The sequence below is a fragment of the Mustela erminea genome, chromosome 5 (genome assembly GCF_009829155.1).
Source record: "Mustela erminea isolate mMusErm1 chromosome 5, mMusErm1.Pri, whole genome shotgun sequence".
In the NCBI taxonomy this organism is placed as follows: domain Eukaryota; kingdom Metazoa; phylum Chordata; class Mammalia; order Carnivora; family Mustelidae; genus Mustela; species Mustela erminea.
In genome coordinates this window covers 113,489,466-113,512,578 of record NC_045618.1, presented here as the reverse complement: position 1 = coordinate 113,512,578, position 23,113 = coordinate 113,489,466, and the positions used below count along the sequence as shown (strand labels likewise).

At 37.1% G+C, this 23,113-nt stretch overlaps 1 protein-coding gene across 13 annotated transcripts in view; it reads right to left on the bottom strand.

Moving 5' to 3' along the window:
* The window catches only part of GPHN (gephyrin), a 641,293-nt gene that overhangs the window by 353,859 nt on the left and 264,321 nt on the right, over window positions 1-23,113 (bottom strand). For all 13 annotated transcript variants that reach the window (XM_032344531.1, XM_032344542.1, XM_032344543.1 and 10 more), the window contains exon 3: window positions 6,947-7,004. In XM_032344531.1, the coding sequence (XP_032200422.1) occupies window positions 6,947-7,004 (58 nt within the window). The remainder of the gene's footprint in view (window positions 1-6,946; window positions 7,005-23,113) is intronic.

The following is a 23,113-nucleotide window of genomic DNA, read 5'->3' as shown; positions in this document are numbered from 1 at the left end:
ATCTTTAGTATGTTCAATCTCTCAGTTCATGAACATAGCTTGTTTGTCCATTTCTTTAGGTGTCCCTTTATTTCTTTAGCATTTTGTAGTTTTCAGCATACAGATTTAACATAGGTATATTCTTAAATGTATATCTAAGTATTCAACTTTCTTGGAGTGATGGTAAATAGTACTGTTTTAAATTTCAGTTTCTAACTGTTGTCAGCATATAAAAATGCAATTGGTGTTTTTGTGTGTGCCTGTTGATCTACATTCCCCAAATTAACTCACTTGACTTATTAGTTGTAGGAATTTTTCTATAGATACTTTTTCTATGTAGACAATGATACAGTTTGCAAGTAGGGGGTTTTGTTTCTTAATTGCCAAACTCTGTGCCTTTTAATACTTTTCTTGCCTTATACTTATACTACTTAGAACTTCTAGTACTCAGTTGGGAAAAAGTAGTGAGAGTAGACAACCTTGTTTTGCTCCTGATCTTAGGAGGAGAGCATTCATTTATTTTTTTCACCATTAAGTATGTTTTTAGCAGTAAGTTTTTGTACATGTTCTTTATCAAGTTCAGGAAGTTTCCTTCTATTCCTGGTTTGCAGAAATTTTTTTTTCTTTTAATCATGAATGGATTTTAGATTTTGTCAAACACTTTTTCTGCATCAATTGATATAATCATAAAAACTTTCTTCTTTAACTTACTGATATAACGAATTAGACTGATTGCTCTTCCTAAGTTGGAAAAGTTTTACATACCTCAAATAAATCCCATTTGGTGGTGGTACATAATTTTTTTATACCTTGTTGGATTACATTTGGTAATATCTGTAGATTTGAGTTTATGATAAATACTGGTCTGCAGTTTTCATTTTTTGTACTATGTTTTTCTAATTCTGCTAGCAGAGTAATACTAGCATCATAAAATAAGGTGGTATTATTTCCTGGCCTACTACTTTCTGGAAAAGACTGACTAAAATTGATGGTAATTCTTCTTCAGTGTTTGGCAAAGCTCTATAGTAAACCATCTGGGCCTGCAGATTTGTTTTTTAGGAGATATTTCATTATGCTTTGCCTACTCGGTCTTGGTTAATTTTGGTAGTTTGTGGGTTTTGAGGCAGTGGTCCATTTCTGCTAAGTTGTCCAATTTATGAAGTTTTTCATAGTATTTTCAAAATTATCCATTTAATTGATGGAAGATTTGTAGCAACAGACTTTGTTCAATCTGGGTATCAATAATTTTATCTTTTCCCCTTTATCTTCATTAGTCTCAATTTTATTGAGTTTTCAAGAGTCAGTTTTTTATTCTGTTGATCTTCTTCCCCTTTGTTTTACCATTTTCAATTTCACTGATACCAATTCTTGAGTATTACCTGTCTTCTTGCTTTGACAATATTTGGCTCATCTTTTCTAGTTTCTTGAGAAAGAATTATGGATTACTGACTTGAGAACTCTCCTCTTTTCTAAAAATTAATATTTTCATAGTATATCTTTTTACTTTCAATCTACATATGTCTTGGTGATCAGAGCTTTGTAGTAAAGCTTGAAATCAGGTAACATGATGCCCCCAATTTTGTTTTTGAAATGAGTTTCTTGATAATGATATACACGGGATCATCTCTAAGAACTCATTATGTCAGTTTTTGTCTTTTCACTTGTAAATTTAAATTATATATATTTAAGGTAATTATTGACATCTTAGCAATTAAACATGCCATTTTATTATTTGTCTTCTGTTTCTGTCTTGTTTCTCGTTCCTAATCAGGGGTTACTCGAACAAACTTTAGGATTCCATCTTAATTTGCAGTGTTTTTGAGTATATTGTTTTGTATGTTGCTTTTAGTGGTTACTTTGAGTGGATGCTTTCTATATTATAATTACAAATATAACATTGCAGTCTACTGATATTACTGATTTTTTAACAGATATCCCTCTGTTATAGTATAGTATGAAGGCAATATAAATATTGTTAACCTTCTTCCTGGGTCCCACTGACACCACTCTGGCAAAATTGAGGCACTCATTCATACTGCTTCATTAAAGACAGTAGGGCAGAAATTTAGGTCCTCTCTTAGCCCTGCTAAGACCTTTCTGGCAAAAAGTGGGGCACCACCTTGCTCCACATTATCGATAGTAGGGGTAGAAGTTCATCTCCCTGCTGGGCCCTGCTTACACCAAGAGAGGAAGTAGAAGGTTAACGCTTACTGAGAATGGAATATCAGTTATTCCCATCTCATTCAGTCTTACTGATGCAGACAGGGATGGAATCACATCTCCCTTATAGGCCTCAGTGACACAGGAAAAGGAAGGTAAAGGAGAGTTGTGAGCAGCTTCACCCTGCATTGTCTCTTTAGTTTTACTGCTGCTGGGTGGGGGTAGAGACTCAGCTCATCACTGGACTCCACAATTATTATTATAATTAATATTAATTATAATTATTTATATAATATAATATAATATACTAATTTTAACAATTATCTTGCTACAGGAAGCAGAACACACCCTGTTTTCCCTGAGCTAATTTTAGATCAACTATAGGCCATTAGGCCCTATCTACAGTATCTTAGCAGGGAAATCAGAGCACTGCCTATTTGTGGGAGTATGGGAGACTGAACAGCTTCCTGCTCAGTTCTGCCAATAAACACTACCAGAAGAGGGATTCAAAGCTTTGCCATCTGCCTCTGTGGTAGCAGGAATGAGGTGGAAGATTAGCTTTCTATTTGGCTCTGCTAAAACTGTGGGGCTGCTAAGTAGTTTCCCCATTGTTATTGGGCTGGAGTAAGGTGAGTATTGCCAAACACTTTTGTTCTGTTAGTCTGTCCTTGTCCTGCGTCCTATGGCTTCAAGGACAGGCTTTCTTAGGTGTTTTTCTGTTTTATTTTGTTTTGTTTTGTCTGTGCCTGTTGGTGTTTCCAGATTGGGGTTTCATCAGTGTCCTTTGAGATTAAATAGGAGACAAAAAGGAAACCCAGTTAACTCATTGCTGTGTCATTCTTCAAGTTCTAAAATCCTTAGAAAGTCTGATTTCTTTTTCCTACCATCAGAGTCTTTCTATACTTGTTTATTTTGTAATGTCCAGGAATTCTGAGTTATCAAAGAAAATATTGGGAAAGAATAGAACTACTGTATCTTAGCTAGAACCACAAGTTTCTTCAGTAGGAATATATTTTTTTTTATTAAAGTATTTTTTTTTTGAGACTTTATTTATTTATTTGACAGAGAGAAATCAGAAGTAGGCAGAGAGCCAGGCAGAGAGAAAGGGGGAAGCAGGCTTCCATTGAGCGGAGAGCCCAATGTGGGGCTTGATCTCAAGACCCTGAGATCATGACCTGAGCCGAAGACAGAGGCTTAAACCACTGAGCCACCCAGGTGCTCCTTCAGTAGGAATATTTTTGAAACTTGATAAACTGGAGCAATTAATACATGAGCCAATAGTATTAAAAAAACCCCACAAACCTTGCCTATTATGTTAAGAAAAGCATTATAACCAAAACAGTATGGTGCTAGCAATGGAATAAATAGATCGATGAAATGAAAGTTCAGGAAAAGACAGACTTATGTATGTGTATGTGTGTATTCAGGCATATGAAAATTTAGTGTGTGATAAATGAGGCATTTCAAACCAGTGGGGTACAAATTGCTTTTTTCAATAAATTGGGCTGGGAAAATAAAGATATCTTTGAAAAATATTTTGTAATTTTAGTCATCCCATATATAAAAACAAGTTTATCCCAATATAAATTATAGATAAATAATTAATATTTAAATATTTCTATTTTAAATAAATACACCCAAGGTGATAGTTACCTGCCATAACGATGAGGAAAACAATTTGATTTCATATAGGAAAGTTGAAAATACACATTACTTAAAACTCAGGAATTCCTTTTCTCAGTATGGACCTCAAAGAAACTCTTAAATAGGATGTTTTATAAGATTTTATACCATCATTTTTCATAATAGCTTCAAATGGAACTAAGGTAAAAGTCCATCAAGAGTAGGATGTCAGGTTGAGTTCTAGCTTTAGAGCATTGTGGTCTGAAAATATGCAGGGAATGATCCCAATCTTTTGATACCGGTTGAGTCCTGATTTAGGACCGAGGATGTGATCTATTCTGGAGAATGTTCCATGTGCACTAGAGAAGAATGTGTATTCTGTTGCTTTGGGATGAAATATTCTGAATATATCTGTGATGTCCATCTGGTCCAGTGGTGCCTGGGTGGCTCAGTGGGTTAAAGCCTCTGCCTTTCGCTCAGGTCATGATCCCAGGGTCCTGGAATGGAGCCCCACATCGAGCTCTCTGCTTAGCAGGGAGCCTGCTTCTCCCCGCCCTCTGCCTGCCTCTCTGCCTACTTGTTATCTCTGTCTGCCAAATAAATAAATAAAATCTTTAAAAAAAAAAAAAAAAAGAGTAGGATGTCAGGGCGCCTGGGTGGCTCAGTGGGTTAAGCCTCTGCCTTCGGCTCAGGTCATGATCTCAGGGTCCTGGGATCAAGTCCCGCATCAGGCTCTCTGCTTGGCAGGGAGCCTGCTTCCTCCTCTCTCTCTCTGCCTGCCTCTCTGCCTACTTGTGATCTCTCTCTGTCAAATAAATATATAAAATCTTAAAAAAAAAAAAAAAAAAAGAATAGGATGTCTCATTAATTTGTGGCACAATGGAGTATTTTATAGCAAAAAACAAAAACAAAACAAAAAAAGGACAAAACAACCTCCCCCAAAATCTTAGCTATAGATAATGCATATGAATATGATATAGATAATGATTATGAATAAATCCCACAGTGCTGAACCAAAGAACTAAGGCACAAGAAAATGTATACATTGTGAATCAATTCATATAAAATTCAAAGAGAAATACAAATTTTAATAGTAAGGGATGTGTATAAAAACTAAATAAAATGAATGTGAAATAATAAAAACTCAGGATATTGGGTGGAACAGATGGTCACGATTGGGCCAGGAATGCATTTGCACTTTATCCCTTAAACTTTTGGCCAAGCATCCACTATGTGGTGATTTATTATAATCAATCTGTAAATGCTTAATTCAAACCATGTATGAACTAAATAATAATTTCTGGTGCTGGAAATATTGTGAAGATAACCATACTTTGTAAAAATTGAATTATATTCTATTAATCATATTTTATTTTTTATTTTTTTAATCATATTTTAATAATAAAAATAAACATGCATATTTATTTATACATGGTATATTGTAGATATATTTCAAATTTAAACTCCATTGCACTATTCAGATAATTTTAAATTACTCAGTTGTTTACCAACTAAAGTGAACATTATAAGCAGATGTTTCACATATCCTCCAATCAAAACAAAAAGATTATATCTGATTTCAGTTGAAAATGCTAATGGTGCCATCAAATAAATGTTGATGAGATATTTTATTTTCTCCCAATGCTTTGAAAAAAGAATCAATTTCATATTTTTTCCCCAGGCTTCAAACTCTCTAAAACTATTTTAGATATAATACCGGTAATTAATTTTAAAAAATCATATAGTAATGTCATCCATGAGTCATGTTTTTTTGAAGGAATCTACTGAGGAATAACTTTTATAATTCTAGAATTATAAAAAACACAATGAAAAATTACTTATTTAGAGAAAAGTCACGACAAAAAATAAACAGTGTTTCTTCTAATTAATTAAATTAATAAAAAATATATGAATCATTTGGTTCTTGGATAGGTCAACAGTTTTGGTCTACTTTTATTATTTAATATAGCTTTTTTAGGTGATTCCATTAACTAGCATGGCCTCAGGTAGTTTTTGGATAAGGACAAATTCCAACATCAATTGAAAGATAAAATTATCTTTCTTCTGAGGTTCTAGATGTTTTAACCAATGACTTAATGGGTATTTGGTTATCTGAGAGGGACCTCAACTAAGTTCAAAGCGTACCCTCTTTACTCTCAAACTTATTCCTTCTCTTATATCTCCTCTTTAAGTTAATAGCAACACAAGCTGGACTGGACCTAAGGTTTCTCTAAACCAAAGTATTATATGAATTTATATCAAGTTGGAATGGGTCTTTTGACACTCCTGGTTTATTTTTTTCCTGCTAGAATATAATTATTGGATTAATTTTTGATTGGCTATATAGGACACCAGGCATATTGAAACTAATAGTGTATTACCTAATAAAGACAAATGATATTAACTTATTTGAAAATAATGTTAGCAAATGAAATTATTGACTAAAATTTGAATTTATTGAACTTGATTTTGGAAAGGCTGATTAAATCAGCTTGATGATTTATTTGGATCTTTAAATGTCGTTGTTAACAATTCAACTCAGTATTGTTATCCTTAACTATTGCTTTCCAGTTGTTAAATTTTATTTATGTAATAGATAATATGTTCAGTTCTTATTAGATTGTAAATTGCTCTTGGGGAAGGGCCACATGTTATGCCAGAAGACTAACAGTCCATAGGACTGAATAAAATGTTAAAAACAGAAAAATGCAGACTATGTAATTTTCAAAGAGTAAAGTCAAGTTTTCATTTAATGTATAAATTTTAAATTGCCAATTTGCAATTGCAAATACTGTGTTTTCAGTGGAACCAGAAAATATTTTCTAGAAGACTGGTATTTATAATTAGTGAAAGCTTACAGGGAAAATAAATTAAAACAAGATAGAAAGATAATCCATTATGCACACTAATGCCTATATATAATGTTTCTCATGTAGATTTTCAATGAATTTCACATGAAATGTTCCTTTTTGATCTTCCAAAAAATTTTCAAAGAAATGCACTGACAAGAGTAATTGAAATCTGATGAGAATTATTTTATGTTTTTTAACTCAAATAGGATAACTGTGACTTAAATGAAATCCCAACACACCCAAAGATTAAAAAGTGTAAAGAAAAAATGCTTCTCCCACCTACCCGGCGAGATACTAAGTCTTCTAAGAGATAAAAAAATGGCATACTATACCTTGATTTCTTCTATTTCATCTGGTACTATCTTGTATGCTGATATAGTCCCACCCAACCTGAAATTAGGAAAAAAAAATATTCTCAAAACCGTGGTGGTGTATATTTATGGAGTATTTCTGCCATTAGCATCAGAATGCCACCAATAATTGCCCATTGCCCACCCCAATGACCATAGAGTAAAAACAACATTTTCATGCTTAAGTTTACCATATATTACTTAAAAAGAGGTGGATAATGAATGACTACCAAAAGAGGAAACATTAAGTTATATTTCTAACTACAAACTTCTCTTATATCATTTTATTATTAAAAAGCACTTTTAGGGGCGCCTGGGTGGCTCAGTTGGTTGAGCAACTGCCTTCGGCTCAGGTCACGGTCCTGGAGTCCCGGGATCGAGTCCCGTATTGGGCTCCCAGCTCCATGCGGAGTCTGCTTCTCCCTCTGACCTTCTCGCCTCTCATGTTCTCTCTCACTGTCTCTCTCTCAAATAAATAAATAAAATCTTTAAAAAAATAAAATAAAATAAAAAGCACTTTTAATAATGCTTTTACTATTATACCACTTTTTTTTTTTTTTTATTTTGTTAGAGAGAGAGATACAGAGCGCAAGCACAGGCAGACAGAGTGGCAGGCTAGAGGCAGAGGGAGAAGCAGGCTCCCTGCGGAGCAAGGAGCCCGATGTGGGACTCGATCCCAGAACGCTGGGATCATGACCTGAGCCGAAGGCAGCTGCTTAACCAACTGAGCCACCCAGGCGTCCCTATTACACCACTTTTACTGATGGATTCTGTCACAAGTAAGATGCAGCAAGAATTAATAACAGACATGGTATTTGCCTTCTTGGTTTGCTTGTAAAAGAATTTACTTTTTAGAGTAGTTTTGAATTTACAGAAAAATTGAGTACACAGTAAAGAGATCTATTTCCTGGATGCTCAACTAGTCTTCCTTCCAGATATTATTAACATCTTCTATCAGTGTTGTACATGAGCATGAGTCACAATTGATGAACTAAAAATGATTTTGTTTCTCTTCAAAAATAATTAAAACAAGCAGTTGAAGAGATATGTGCGTGTCCAGCATTGTCCAAGGAAGAGATGAGTGTTTAAGGGTTACAACTTAATCCCTAAAATATGATGCTGCCTTAAGGCAGTGAGGTCATTACTGCCATGGTCACTTGTTTGAACTTTTTTTTTTTTTAAGAAAATAGCTAAAAATTATGTAACACTTACTATTTTCCAGACATGTCATATATTATCTAATTTAATTCTTAAAAACTGTTGCCATTGTAAAAATTGGGATTTGATACACAGAGTGATTCAGTAATTTTCACAAATAATTGAAGGAAGGAACTGAAATGCACATTAAATGCAAAATATATACCAGATTAAAAGTACTTAGTGTAAAAAAGGCTAATTTAAAAGTACCAAACACATTCTAAAATAATATGGTGGACATACTGAGTCAAATTATATTTTTAAAATTAACTTCATGTTTCTTTTAGTTTTTAAAATGTGACTACAAATAAATTTTAAATCAAACAGCTTGCATTTGTGACTAGTATCATGTATCTATCAGATAGGTACTCCAAGCTCTTAAACACCAAGATTACCTACCTACCATTACTTAAATATAGTGCTTAAAAAGGAAATTTCTGACCACTTACTTGGCATTATAAATACTTCAATATCAGAAAAGAGAGTATTTGTCTAAGACAGTGGAGTAGTAGAAGACCTTAGTTTAGTCTGGCCCTAGGAATGCACATAGATAGCTATCACATCATCCTGAACACCTGCAAACTCAATCAGAGATCTAAAAATAGATATTAAAAATAGAAAAGTGTCCACGTTCTGCAAGGTAGGAGGTACAGAGAAGTGAATTCAAGGAGACTTATGGTAAGATAAACTGAGGGCTACCCTCCTTCTGGAGGGAGCCTCCAGAAGCTGGCACCGTAAGTGATATAGCAGCAGAATGCAAAATCAGAACTTTCAGAAGTCTGCTCTGTTGAGGGATCTCCCTGCCTGAAAAGCACTAGCTGGCAAAATAGGGTGAAATCCGAGGTAGGATAGTGTGGTCTCAGGATCCTTGGGGTCACAGGAAGACAGTGGGGAGGAGGTGGTGCTTGGGTATGGAAGAGTTACCAGACATTGGAGCAAGGGAGCCGGGTACACTCAGTGAGCCCAGGAGTGGACTCTCAGCTCAAGAGTGCCATATACCACAAACCATGGCAGAACCAGTGAGACATCCTACCCTGTAAGGAGCACACCACAGGAGTCTGCTGGGTTTGGAGACTCCAAACAGGGTCACATAACTGAGACAGAAATGGTTGGTCATAGCCTGGGTGAGCACAGAATGCAGATGGAGTCCAGGAAGACAAGAGTGATTGACTGCATTTAACCCAGGGTTCACTGAGAAGTGGTGCCCAGAGCTCTCCGCTCTGGAACTAGAGATTGGGAGGCCACCATTGTCATTCTCATTCTCCAAACTGTGCTGGAAAGCCTTCATTGAACAAAAGCCACAAAAAGCAATCTGGAGCAGATTACTTAGCCTGGCCTCCCGTAAGGATGGTACAATTCCGCCCCGGGGTGTGGGGGGGCACCAGAGGATCACCACAACAGGAACCTCCCTCAGAAGATCAGCAGGAAGATCCAGCCAAAACCAAGTTTACCCATAATTTAGAACTGCAAAACTCCAGTGCTAGGGGAATTTTTCATACAGAATTCATTATTGGTTTTTTTTTCTCACCATGGTTCTTTGGTCTTCCAATTTTAATTTTTTCTTCTCTTTATTTATTGCTGGGCTGCAAAGTTGGTTCAAAATCCACGAATCAATCAATGTGATATACTACATAATTAAAAGAAAGGACAAGAACCATAGGATCCTCTCAATAGATGCAGAAAAATCATTTGACAAAGTGCAACAAACTTTCCTGATTAAAACTCTTTACAAGGTACAGATAAAGGGAATATACCTCAATAGTATAAAAGCTATATATGAAAAGCCAACAGTGAATATCATTCTCAATTGGGAAAAACAGAACTTTACCCTAAGGTCAGGAACACAGGGATGTCCACTCTCACCACTGTTGTTCAACATAGCAATGGAAGTCCTAGCCTCAGCAATCATACAACAAAAAGAAATAAAAAGCATCCAAATCAACAAAGAAGTCAAACACTGATTCTCTGTAGATGACACGATACTCTGTGTGGAAAACCCAAAAGACTCCACCCCCAAATTCCTAGAACTCATACAGGAATTCAGCAGCATGGCAGAATATAAAATCAATGCACAGGAATCAGTTGTATTCTATACACTAACAATGAGACATAAGAAAGAGAAATTAAGGAGTTGATCCCATTTACACTTGCACCAAAAACCGTGAGATACCTAGGAACAAACCTAACCAAAGAGGCAAAGGATCTATACTCAGAAAACTATTTCTTTCCTGGAGTTGAGGAAGACACAGAGAAATGCAAAAATGTTCCATGCTCCTGGATCGGAAGAACAAATATCTTTAAAATGTCTATGCTACCTACCTATACACTCAATGCAATCCCTATCAAAACACCATCAGCTTTTCTCACAGAGCTGGAACAAATAATTCTGAAATTTGCATGGAACCAGAAAAGACCCCAAATAGCAAAGGAATGTTGAAAAAGAAAAGTTCCAAAGCTGGAGGCATTACAATACTGTACTTCATATGGTCACCTCAAAAGTTACTGAAAAATAAGCTGTTGAAACCAAGTATCTCATCCTAGATTTTAAAATAAAACAAACTGCTTGTTAACTTAAAAGAAAGAAAGAAAGAAAAAAGAGTATAACAAATAAGGCACTTACATATTCTAGACACTTTGGGATATTTCTTGTCTTAAATATAAATTGATAAATGACATTCTGGTTTCCATTATAAAACAACCTAATTCAGCCAAATGAAGTTTATTAAAAACTGCACATTTAAACTCTTTAATATTATTATTTATTCTTGCTAATGGAAATAGTGTTCAAACTTGATTTGAGAATTACTTCCTAGATTGAAAGAGCTGTGTTTGAATGATGAAAACACTAGTGGTATTTAACTTAATTCATATTATACAACATATACAAATGATATAGTAAGTTAAGACCATAGTAAGATAAACAGCAAGAGGGCTAGATGTTACTAAAATGAAAAACTACATAACTATCTGTAAGAGGTTTCAAGTAGGCATTTTCACTTTTAATTATTAAATTTTTAAATTAAAAGCTGATATTGTTGGGATATAAATAAGGAAATTAGAGCAAAAAACTATTGAAAACTCAATGACTTCAATTTCCCATCTTGCAAATCAAATGAGTTAGTCATTTTATTCTTTGAGTTTATGTTATGTAATAGATATAAACCAGGGAATAAGAATACAAAGAAATCATAGTCTTAAATAGAAGCAGACTGAGTAAACAAATACCTGTAATATAATGCATTAAGGTATCACATTAGAAATGGGCAGAAGTTGAAAGTTTGAAATTATTTCATAATAAAGAGTATTTGAAAATTATCTATCATTATAAAATAAACTAGTAATAGGACAGTCTATAACAACTGTTAAATAAGTGGCATGGTAGAGTATAGAAATATTCTATATTTGTTAGTACAGTAATGATTCAAAGATGCAATTGTGATAATGTTTGACTTATGGAAGAAAAAATAAAAACAAAGTTGCTATGATAAACTTCAATTCTTTTTTTTTTTTCCTTAAGATTTTATTTATTTATTTGAGAGAGAGGGAGAGTGATAGAGAATGAGAGGGGAGAAGGTCAGAGGGAGAAGCAGACTCCCCATGGAGCTGGAAGCCCGATGTGGGACTCGATCCAGGGACTCCGGGATTATGGCCTGAGCTGAAGGCAGTCGCTTAACCAATTGAGCCACCCAGGCGGCCCCTAAACTTCAAATCTATTACAATAAAAAATTCATTTTCTCTTGACTAATGCTGACTACTAGTGCCTGAAATATTGCCTTTCCTGAAATCCGAGCTGAGGGAAGGTAGGCTTCCAGATTAGTATTCTTACGTCAACTTCAAGTCAATCATAATGGTTTTAACTGTTAAAAAGGCAGGTAAAGGGAGGAGGAATTAAGATGGTGGAGGAGGAGTGCCTGGGTGGCTCAGTTAAGGGTCTCTTTTCAGCTCAGGTCACGATTCTGGGTCCTGGGATCACGCCTGGTGCTACATCAGGCTCCCTGTTCAGTGGGGAGCCTGCTTCTCCTTCTCCCTCTGTCCTTCCCCTTCACTTGAGCTCTCTCTCTCTGTCATTCACATTCACTATCTGTGTCTCTCTCTCTCAAATAAAGTTAAAAAAAAAAAAAAAAAACGTGGTGGAAGAGGGAGACTCTAAACTTGTCCCTTAAATACAACTACACAGTTACCAACTCATTCTGAACACCCGAGAAATCAACCGATCAATCGCGTATGAGAAAGCAACTGCTACAAGTCTACAAGTAGAAAGGTGACCTCTGTTTGGGAGGTAGGAGGTAAGAACACCTAGATCCAGTGTGATACAGCTAGGGTAAAGTAGCAAGATGGAAATCTGCTTAAGGAGGATCCCGCAAAGTACTACAAGTAGTAGAGTGCAAAATCAGAACTTGTAGAAGTCTGCTACAGTTGGGGACATGCCTGGCTTAAAGATGCTGAGGTGGCAAAATTCCAGGTACGAGGGCATGATCTCAGGATCCCCTGGGTTGAAGGAATGTGTGGCGCCTAAGTGTGGCACTGTTCCCAGGCAAAAGAGTATGGAAGTAGTCTGAGAATGGTGAGTTTATGTGCCAGCTTTCTGCTCTGTGTTGCCATAAACCATGAACTGCTGTGTAATTGTGCAATCACTCTCCTGGGGTGTAGTGGGCAAAAAGAACAAGCCTGGCAAGACCCTCCTTGGGAGGAATGGTGGGATCCCACCTCAAAAGCCCTTAAAATTTGTTGGAATTTTGAAACTTAGATGCATGCCTGAGATAAAAGGCTCAGACACAGGCAGGGTGAACATAGAGTTCTGATAGAAACTGGGGAGGCAAGAGTGATTGGATTTCTGTGAGGACTCACTGAAGAGTGGGTGACAGAAATTATCATCTCCAGGGCTAGACAGCAGGGGACTGCCATACTCAACCTGCTGATCAGAGCTGAAAGCCTTCACAGAGTAAAACACTACCACCTAGTGGAGTTCAGAGCTGCCTACACAAAGCCCTACACCCTGGAGGCACATTTCCACAAAATCAGGTCCACCTGATCATCAGCACAACGGGCCCTTCCTCTAGAAGACCAGCACAAACAACCCAATCGCACCAATTAACTGATCACAGAGAACTTTAGCTCTAGGGAAAAATGATATCCAGTATTCACTGTTTCTTTATTCTTACTCTTCTATTTTTTTGTTATTTTCTTATTTTTTCAATTTTTAATTCTAATTTTTATTTGTATATATAGGTAATACATATGTGTTCTTTTTCAGTCGCCTTTCAACATATTTCATATAGATATATGTATTTTTTTCTACCTTATTTTGGGGATCTAGTTTCTTTTAATAAGCAGATGAAAACACACCCAGGATGTAGTTTTGTTTTGTTGTTGTTGTTTTTTCTTTCTTTTCTTTTCTGGACAAAAATCTTGAGCTTGGGAGAAATTCACCCCAAAAGAAAGAACAGAAGGTGGAACTTACAATCAGGGATTTAATCAATATTGATATAAGTAAGATGTCTGAACTAGAATTTAAAACAACGATTCTAAAGATACTAACTGGCCTGGGAAAAAAACCATAGAAGACACTATAGCATCCCTTATCATAGAGATAAAAGAACTAAACTCCACAGTTAGGCTGAGATTAAAAAAAAAAAAAATGCTATAACTGAGATATAGTCCTGGGTGGAGACCATATAAATGAAGGTGAATGAAGGAGAAAAGCAAATCAGTCAGTGATAAAGAAGATAAAATTTGGGGGGCGCCTGGGTGGCTCAGTGGTTAAGCCTCTGCTTTCAGCTCAGGTCATGATCTCAGGGTCCTGGGATCAAGTCCCATGTCAGGCTCTCTGCTCAGCGGAGAACCTGCTTCCTCCTCTCTCTCTCTCTGCCTACTTGTGATCTCTGTCAAATAAATAAATAAAATCTTCTTAAAAAAAAAAGAAGATAAAATTTTGGAAAATAATAATGCTGAAGAGGGAAAGAAAACTATTAGATAACAAAGGCAGATTTAGGGGACTCAACAAAACCATAAAGCAAAATAATATCCATACCATAGAAGTTCCAGAAAAAGAGCAGGAAAAGGGGTCAGAAGGTATATTTGCACAAATTATGGCTCTTTCCCTAATCTGAGGGAAGAAACAGGCATTCAAGGCCAAAAGGCACAGAGAACTCCCCTCAAAACCAACAAAAAATTAGGGGACTAGCCGTTAAGTGTCTTCCTTTGGCTCAGTTCTTGAATCCAGGGTCCTGGGCTCGAACCCCACATAGGGCTCCCTGTTCAGTGGGAAGCCTGCTTCTCCCTCTCCCACTCCCCCTGCTTGTGTTCTAAATGGCAAGGTTTCATTCATTTTGATGGCTAATATTCCAGTGTGTGTTTGTATGTGCGTGTAACACATCTTTATCCATTGATCTGTTGGTGGACATCTGGGCTCTTTCCATGTTTTGGCTATTATGGACATTGCTGCTATAAACACTGAGGTGCAGGTGTGCCTTTCTTTGGATCACTATTTTTGCATCCTCTGGATAAATATCTACCATGGCAACTGCTGGGTTGTACCGCAGTTCTATTTTTAAATTTTTGAGAAACCTCCGTACTGTTTTCCAGAGTAGCTGCACCAATTTGCATTCCCACCAATAGTGTAAGAGGGTTTCCCTTTTTCTGCATCCTCCTCAACATCTGTTGTTAACTGAATTGTTAATTTTATCCATTCTGACTGGTGTGAGTTGGTATCTCATTGTGGTTTTGATTTGTATTTCCCTGATGACAAGTGATGTTGAGCATTTTTTCATGTGTCTACCAGCCATTTGTATGTCTTCTTTGGAGAAATATTTGCTCATGTCTTCTGCCCATTTCTTGACTGGATTATTTGTCCTCTGGATGTTCAGTGTGAAAATTTCTTTATAGATTTGGATACTAGCCCTTTATCTGTTATGTCATTTGCAAATATCTGCCATTCTGGATGCTGCCTTTTAGTTGTGTTGTTTCCTTTGCTGTGCAAACCCTTTTTATTCTGATGAAGCCCCAATAGTTCATTTTTGCTCATGTTTCCCTTGCCTCAGCGAATTATTAAGACTTTCCATAAACATGTTTTCTTGTTGACAGAAATTGGGATAGTACTTAAAAAAAAATCTTTTAAAGCTTTTTATTCCTTTCACTCAGTAAATTTTTATACATTGTTCTATGTCCTAAATGTCATATTAAGTGCTGGGACAGAGTGGAATAAAATCAGCAGACATGGTTTCTATTCTAATACAGAGCCAATTTGCTGCAATGTTTTTCAAATTCTGGACCAAATATGGAGGTGGCCTATAAACTTGTTAAGAATTATTAAAATAAGAAATGCCTAGCAAGAAGTTTCTCTGGCCAAGGTAGTAGAGATTACTGCTTGTGTTCTCCTCTAGGATTTTGATGGATTCCTGTCTCATATTTAGGTCTTTCATCCATTTTGAATTTATTTTTTATGTGATGTAAAAAAGTGGTCCAGTTTCCTTCTTCTGCATGCATGTGGCTGTCCAGGTTTTCCAAAAGTGTTTGTTGAAGAGACTTTTTTTCCCCCTATTATCGGCTATTCTTTCCTGCTTTATTGCAGATTAGTTGGTGATAGGGTCAAGGGTCCATTTCTGGGCTCTCTATTCTGTTCCACAACCTGTGTGTGCCTGTTTTTGTGCCAATACCAGATTGTCTTGATGACTACGGCTTTGTAAAAGAGCTTGAAGTCCGGAATTGTGATGCTTCTGGGTTTTGTTTTCTTTTTCAATTCCTTTGGCTATCTGGGGTCTTTTCTGGTTCCATACAAATTTCAGGATTATTTCCTCCAACTCTGTAAAAAATGCTGGTGTTATTTTGATACGGACTGCACTGACTGTGTAGATTGTTTTGGGTAGTATAGACATTCTAACAATATTTGTTCTCCCAGTCCATGAGCATGGAATGTTTTTCCATTTCTTTGTGTCTTCCTCAATTTCTTTCATAGTGTTCTATAGTTTTCAGACTACTGATCTTTTAACTCTGGTTAGGTTTATTCTGGTTAGGCTAGGTATCTTATAGTTTTGGGTGCAATTGTAAATGGGATTGACTCCTTAATTTCTCTTTCTTCTGTTTCATTGTTGGTATATACAAATGCAAGAGACTTCTGTGCATTGATTTTATATCCTGCAACTTTGCTGAATTCTTGATCAGTTCTAGCAATTTTTTGCTGGAGTTGTTTGGGTTTTCTATATAGAATATTAGGTCATCTGTGAAGAGTGAAAGTTTGAATTCTTTGTCGATTCTGGATGCCTTTTATTTCCTCTTCTTGTCTGATTGCTGAGGCTAGGACTTCCAGTACTTCATTGAACAAATAGTGAGAGTGGACAAACCTGTCATGTTCCTGACCTTAGGGAAAAAGCTCTCGGTTTTTCCCCATTGAAGACGATATTAGTTGTGGGTCTTTCATCTATGGCTTTTATCATGTTGAGGTATATTCGTTCTAATCCCTACTTGGTTGAGGGCTGTTATCAAGAAAAGATGCTGTATTCTGACAAATGCTTTTCCTGCATCTACTGAGAGTATCATATGGTTCTTGCCCTTTCTTTTATTAAGGTGGTATGTCAAGCTGACTGATTTGCAGATGTTGAATCACCCCTGCAGCCCAGAAATAAATCACTCTCGGTCATGGTGAATAATCCTTTTAATGTAATGTTAGACCCTATTAGTATCTTGGCGAGGATTTTTACATCCAGGTTCATCAGGGATATTAGTCTGTAATTCTTTTTGTGGGGTTTTGGTTTGGGGATCAAGGTAATGCTGGCCTCACAGAATGAGTTCAGAAGCTTTCCTTCCATTTCTATTTTTTTGAAACCACTTCAGAGGAACAGGCATTAAATTCTTTAAATGTGTGGTAGAATTGCGCTGGGAGGTCATCTAGACTCTGCTTTGTTGGGAGATTTTCAATTACCACTTCAATTTCTTTGCCGATTATGGGTCTGTTCAGGTTTTCTTTTTCTACCTGTTTCAGTTTTGGTAGTTCACATGTTTCTAAGAATGCATCCATTTCTTCCAGATTGCCTAATCTGTTGGCATATAATTGCTCATAATATTCTCTTATATTTCTTTGTATTTCTTTGGTGTTGGTTGTGATCCTTCCTTTTTCATTAATGATTTTATTTATTTGGGTCCTTTTACTTTCCTTTTTTTTTTTTTTTTTGATAAGTCTGGCTAGACGTTTGTTGATCCTATTATTTCAAAGAACCTGGTTTCACTGATCTCTTCTACAGTTTGTTTGATTTTATATCATTGATTTCTACTTTAATTTTTATTATTTCTCTTTTCCTGCTGGGTTTTGGCTTTATTCGATGTTCTTTCTTCAGGTCCTTTAGGTGTAAGGTTAGGTTGTATATTTGAGACTTTTCTTGTTTCTTGAGGAAGGCCTATTATGTTATATACTTCCCTTCTAGGTCCACCTTTGCTGCATTCCGAAGGTTTTGGACTATCATGTTTTCATTTTCATTTGCTTCCATGTATTTTTTAAATTCTTCTTTAGTTTCCTGGTTGACCCATTCATTCTTTAATAGGATGCTCTTTAACTTCCATATATTTGTGGTCCTTCCAAATTTCTTCTTGTAGCTGACATCAACTTTTATAACACTGTGGCCTAAAAATATGCATGGTATGATCTCAATCTTTTTTGTGCTTGCTGAGGTCTAATTTGTAACCCTGTACGTGATCTATTCTGGAGGATATTACATGTGCACTCAAAAATAATGTGTGTTCTGCTGCTTTAGGATAAAATGTTCTGTGTATTTCTCTTAATTCAATCTGGTTTAGTGTGTCATTTCAAGCCCTTCTTTCCTTGTTGATCTTCTCCTTAGATGATCTTTCCATTGCTCTGAGTGGGGTATTAAAGTCCTCTACTATTATTGCATCATTATCAATGAGATAAAGTCTGTTATTAATTAATTTATATATTTGGCTGCTCCCAAGGTAGGGACATAAATATTTACAATTGTTTGATATTCTTATTGGGTAGACCTCTTTATTATGATATATTGTCCATCTTCATCTCTTATTACAGTCTTTGTTTTAAAATCTAGTTTGACTCTGATGAGCACTGGGGGTTATATGCAACTGATGAATTATTGAACACTACATCTGAAACTAATGATGTATTATGTTGGCTAATTGAATTTAAATTTTAAGAATCTAGTATGTCACATAGAAGGATGGCTGCTCCAGCTTTCTTTTGATGTCCATTAGCATGACAAATGGTTATCCACCCCCTCACTTTCAATCTGGAGGTGTCTTTGGGTGTAAAATGAGTCTCTCATACTATGTAAAATGAGTATGCTTGAAAGCAGCATATCAATGGGTCTTCTTTTTGTATCCATTCTGATAAGCTGTGTCTTTTGACTGGATCAGTTAGTTCATTTACATTCAGAGTAATTGTTGAAAGATATGAATTTAGTGCCATTGAATTAACTGTAAAGTCACTGTTGCTGTAGATAGTCCCTATTCCTTTCTGGTCTTTGTTATTTAAAGTCCCCTTTAATACTTCTTGCAGGGCTGGCTTAAGTGTTTAAAAATTCCTTTAATTTTGTTTCTCCTAGAAACTTATAAGCACTCCTTTTTTTCTGAACAATAGCCTTGCTGGATCAAGTATTCTTGGCAGCATATTTTTCTCATTTAGCATGTTGAATATATCACGCCAGTCCCTTCTGGCTGCCAGGTCTCTTTGGACAGGTCTGCTGCCAGCCTCATGTGTCTACCATTGTAGGTTTAACACCTTTTCTCCTGACCTCCTTTCAGAATTCTTTTTATCTTTGTATTTTGCAAGTTTCACTATGATATGTTATGGTGTTGACCTGTTTTTGTTGGTTTTGCGGGGGGTTTTCTGTGCCTCTTGGACTTGAGTGCCTGTTTCTTTCCCCAGAATGGGGAAAGAGCCATAATTTGTGCAAATATACCTTCTGCACCCTTCAGCTGCTCTTCCTCTGGAACTCCTATGATACAGATATTATTTTGCTTTATGATTTCACTGAGTTCCCTAAGTCTGCCTTTTTTATCCAAAAGTTTTCTTTCCCTCTTCTTTTCAGTTTTATTTTCCAAAATTTTACTTTCTATATCACCTAACTTTTCTGCTTCTTCAATCCTCATAGTAATGATATCCTGTTTTGCAAGTCAGTTATACCGTTTTTCATTTTAGCCTGACTAGTTCTTAGGACTTTTATAAGGGTATCCCTGGTGTCTTCTGTGATTTTTTTAAAGCCAGGTAGTAGTCTTTGTTGGGCTGGCAGAAAGAAAGGGCTACTTAAGATGGCCAAAGTCCCCGCCACAAAACCTGAGCTCCGACAGTAGAACAAAGACCCAAGCAGGATTCTGAAAACCCTCCTACCCCAGGCTCCCGTGGGCCAATGGGACCCTGACAAGCAGGAATCTGAGACCCCCGCCCAGGGCTCCAGTGGACCAATGGGACCCCGACGAGCAGACAAAATATCCAAATAAGGGAAACTTGCCAAAGGACTCCTGAACTCCCCTCGAGGCCCCTTAAAAGCCCCCTTCCCCTGCCTTGGGCGCAACTTCCACCACTCTGCTTTCCAGAGTCACGGAATATCACCCAAGGGTACCCACCTCCTCCCCGTGCAACTTTCCTGGCTCCCCTTCTCCTGAGCCCTGAAACTTCCGTGGAGAGTGTTTTTAATAAATCTTGCCTAGCACCCACTTTGCCTGGTGTTGTGTTTATCTCACCGGAAAAACTTTACAGTCTTATTACTGTTGATCTAAATTTTTTTTAAGCTATATTGCTTATATTGGCTTTAAGAAAGTCCCTGTCTGTGATATCTTCCTGACCTTTCCTTTGGGGAGAAATTCTCCATCCTGTCATCTTGGCTATGTTTCTATATTTTGTGTTTTGAAAAGCTGTTATGTTTCTTCCACCTCAGAATAATACTACATTAAAAAGAGTCACACACTGTTCAGGGCCTACCACTTCAGGAAGTGTTTCTGGTGTATGCTCTGTGCACACTGCTGTTGCAATTTGGTTGCTCTTTCCCACTGGTTAGTGCTCTGCAGGGTTCCTCCTTGCTTCCAGTGGGGAGTGCTTTGACTCTTATCTAGTGTACTATACTTTGTTTGTTGAAAAATGCCCAGAAAAAAAAAAAAGAATAATTAAAAAAAAGAACCAAAACAAAAAATCCTGCTCCAAAAGGAAGAGAAAAAAGAACCCAAAAAGCCAAACAGACAATAAAACAAAACTATGAGCCTGATACCAAAGAAAGAAAAAAAAATGTGATGGGTGGGGGAGGAGGAATTAAAAGACAAAGAAATCTGAGCCAAAAAAGAGAGTGGGAGAGAGAAAGAAAAGGAAATAAAAACAACTAACAAAAACTGTAAGCCTGATTCTAAAGGAGAGAGGGTGAGAAGAAGAAAGAAAAAAGAAGAAAAAAATACGCCCTGGTCCTATTTCTACCAGAACTGAAGGGATGATTTGAAGTACAGAATAATCAGTAGAGTTGCCGCATGGGGCACACTGACTGTTTTGCTTTTCTGGGGGGATGTTACCTTTGTTGGCTCAGGGTCAAACCCACGCCAGTAAACAAAACAAAACAAACAAAACAGAACAAAACAAAACAAAACAACAAAAACAAAAATATGCCAAGCACAGGGTTGGGGGAGGGCAATGTAAGTGGCTTCCACCCCCACTGGAGGATGCTCTGTTCCTCTTTGATGGTGTCAACATGGAGTGCAAATGGTGACACCCCACTCTCTCCTCCCTGGACAGGGGATAGCCCACTACTGGCTGTTCAGAAAGCACTCAAAGAAATATGAGGGCATTCAGTGCACCTTGCACCCAGCTCTCTTGCATTTATCTCTGGTCCAGCTGGGATTCGAACCTCCAAATCTTAAAGGAGATGACAACACTTTGATATGCTCCCTCCTCTGGGTTACTGGCTTGCTGTACTCTAACCAATGCCCATTATCCCACAAATATCATATCCCACCTATTGTGCAGACTCAAGGCTAAGCAACCATGACAAAACAGCAACCAGGTTATCCCCCACTCTGTGCATCCTTAGTCCTTTGCCAATGAAAGGCCATGTGTTGGCATCAGCAGGGTCTTTTGAACGTGGAAATGGAATATAGCACATCCTTTTAAAAAATTATTATTACGTTAGTCACCATATAACACATCATTAGTTTTTTTTTTTAAGATTTTATTTATTTATTTGACAGAGAGAAATCACAAGCAGGCAGAGGCAAGCAGAGAGAGGAGGAAGCAGGCTCCCTGCTGAGCTTAGAGCCCGATGGGGGGCTCGATACCAGGACTCTGGGATCATGACCTGAGCTGAAGACAGAGGCTTAACCCACTAAGCCATCCAGGTGCCCCACATCATTAGTTTTTAATGTAATATTCCATGATTAATTGCTTGTGTATAATAACCAGTGCTCCACGCAATATGAGCCCTCCTTAATACTGACACTGGGCCAATTGATCCATTCAGCACCCTCCCATCTTAAAACCTCAATTTGTATCTCAAAGTCCATACCCTCTAATGGTTTGTCTGCCCCTCTGATTTCAACCCCCTTCATTTTCGCCTTCCTATTCCTAATGACCCCCATGCCATTCCCTACAAAGTGAAATCCTGAGATAATTGTATTTCTCTTCTTGACTTATTTGACTTAGCATAATCCCCTCCAGTTCCATGTCAATGTAAAAGGTGGGTATTCATCTTTTCTGATGGCTAGGTAATATTGCATTTTATATATGGACCATGTCTTCTTTATTCATTAGTCTGCTGAAGGGCATCTCAGCTCTATCCACATTTTAGTTATTGTGGACATGGCTGCTATGATCAGTGGCGTGCATATGACCCTTCATTTTTACTATATCTGTATCTTTGGGTTAAACACACAGTAGTGCAATTCAAGAGTCATAGGGTAGCCCTATTTTTAATTTTGGGAGAAATTTTAATTTTTTTCCACACTGTTTTCCAAAGTGGCTGCACCAACTTACCTTCCCACCAACAGTGTAGGACGGTTCCCCTTTCTCCACATCCTCTCCAACACATGCTGTTTCTTGCCTTGCCAATTTTTGCCATTCTAACTGGTGTAATGTGGTATCTCAATGTGGTTTTGATTTGAATCTCCCTGATGGCTAATGAGGATGAACATTTTTTCATGTGTCTATTGGGCATTTATATGTCTTCCTTGGAGAAGTGTCTGTTCATGTCTTCTGCCCATTCTTTGACTTGATTATTTGTTTTTAGGTTGTTGCATTTGAGAAATTCTTTATAGATCTTGGATATCAGCCCTTTTTCTGTAGTGTCATTTGCAAATATCTTCTCCCATTCTGTGGGTTGCCTCTTTGTCTTGTTGACTGTTTCCTTTGCTGTGCAGAAGCTTTTAAACTTGACGAAGCCCCAAAAGTTCATTTTTGCTTTTGTTTCCCTTGCCTTTACAGACATGTCTTGAAAGAAGTTGCTGTGGCTGATGTCAAAGAGGTTATTGCCTATGTTCTCCTCTAGGATTTTGATGGGTTCCCATCTCACATTGAGGTCTTTCATCCATTTAGGGTATATCTTGTGTATGGTGTAAGAGAATGGTTGAGTTCATTCTTCTGTATATAGCAATCCAGTTTTCCCAGTAGCATTTATAGAAGAGACTGTCTTTTTTGCATTGGATATTTTTTCCTGCTTCATCGAAGATTATTTGGCCGTAGAGTTGTGGGTCCATATCTGGGCTCTCCATTCTGTTCTATTGGTCTATGTGTCTGTTTTTGTGCTGGTACCTTGCTGTCTTGGTGATCATAGCTTCGTAATATAGCTTGAAATGAGGCAATATGGTGCTCCCAGCCTTTCTTTTTCTTTTTCAACATTTCCTTGGCAATTTGGGGTCTTTTCTGCTTCCACACAAGTTTTAGGATGGTCTGTTCCAGCACTTTGAAAAATGCCTTTGGTATTTTGATGGGGATGACGTTCAAAGTATAGATTGCTCTGG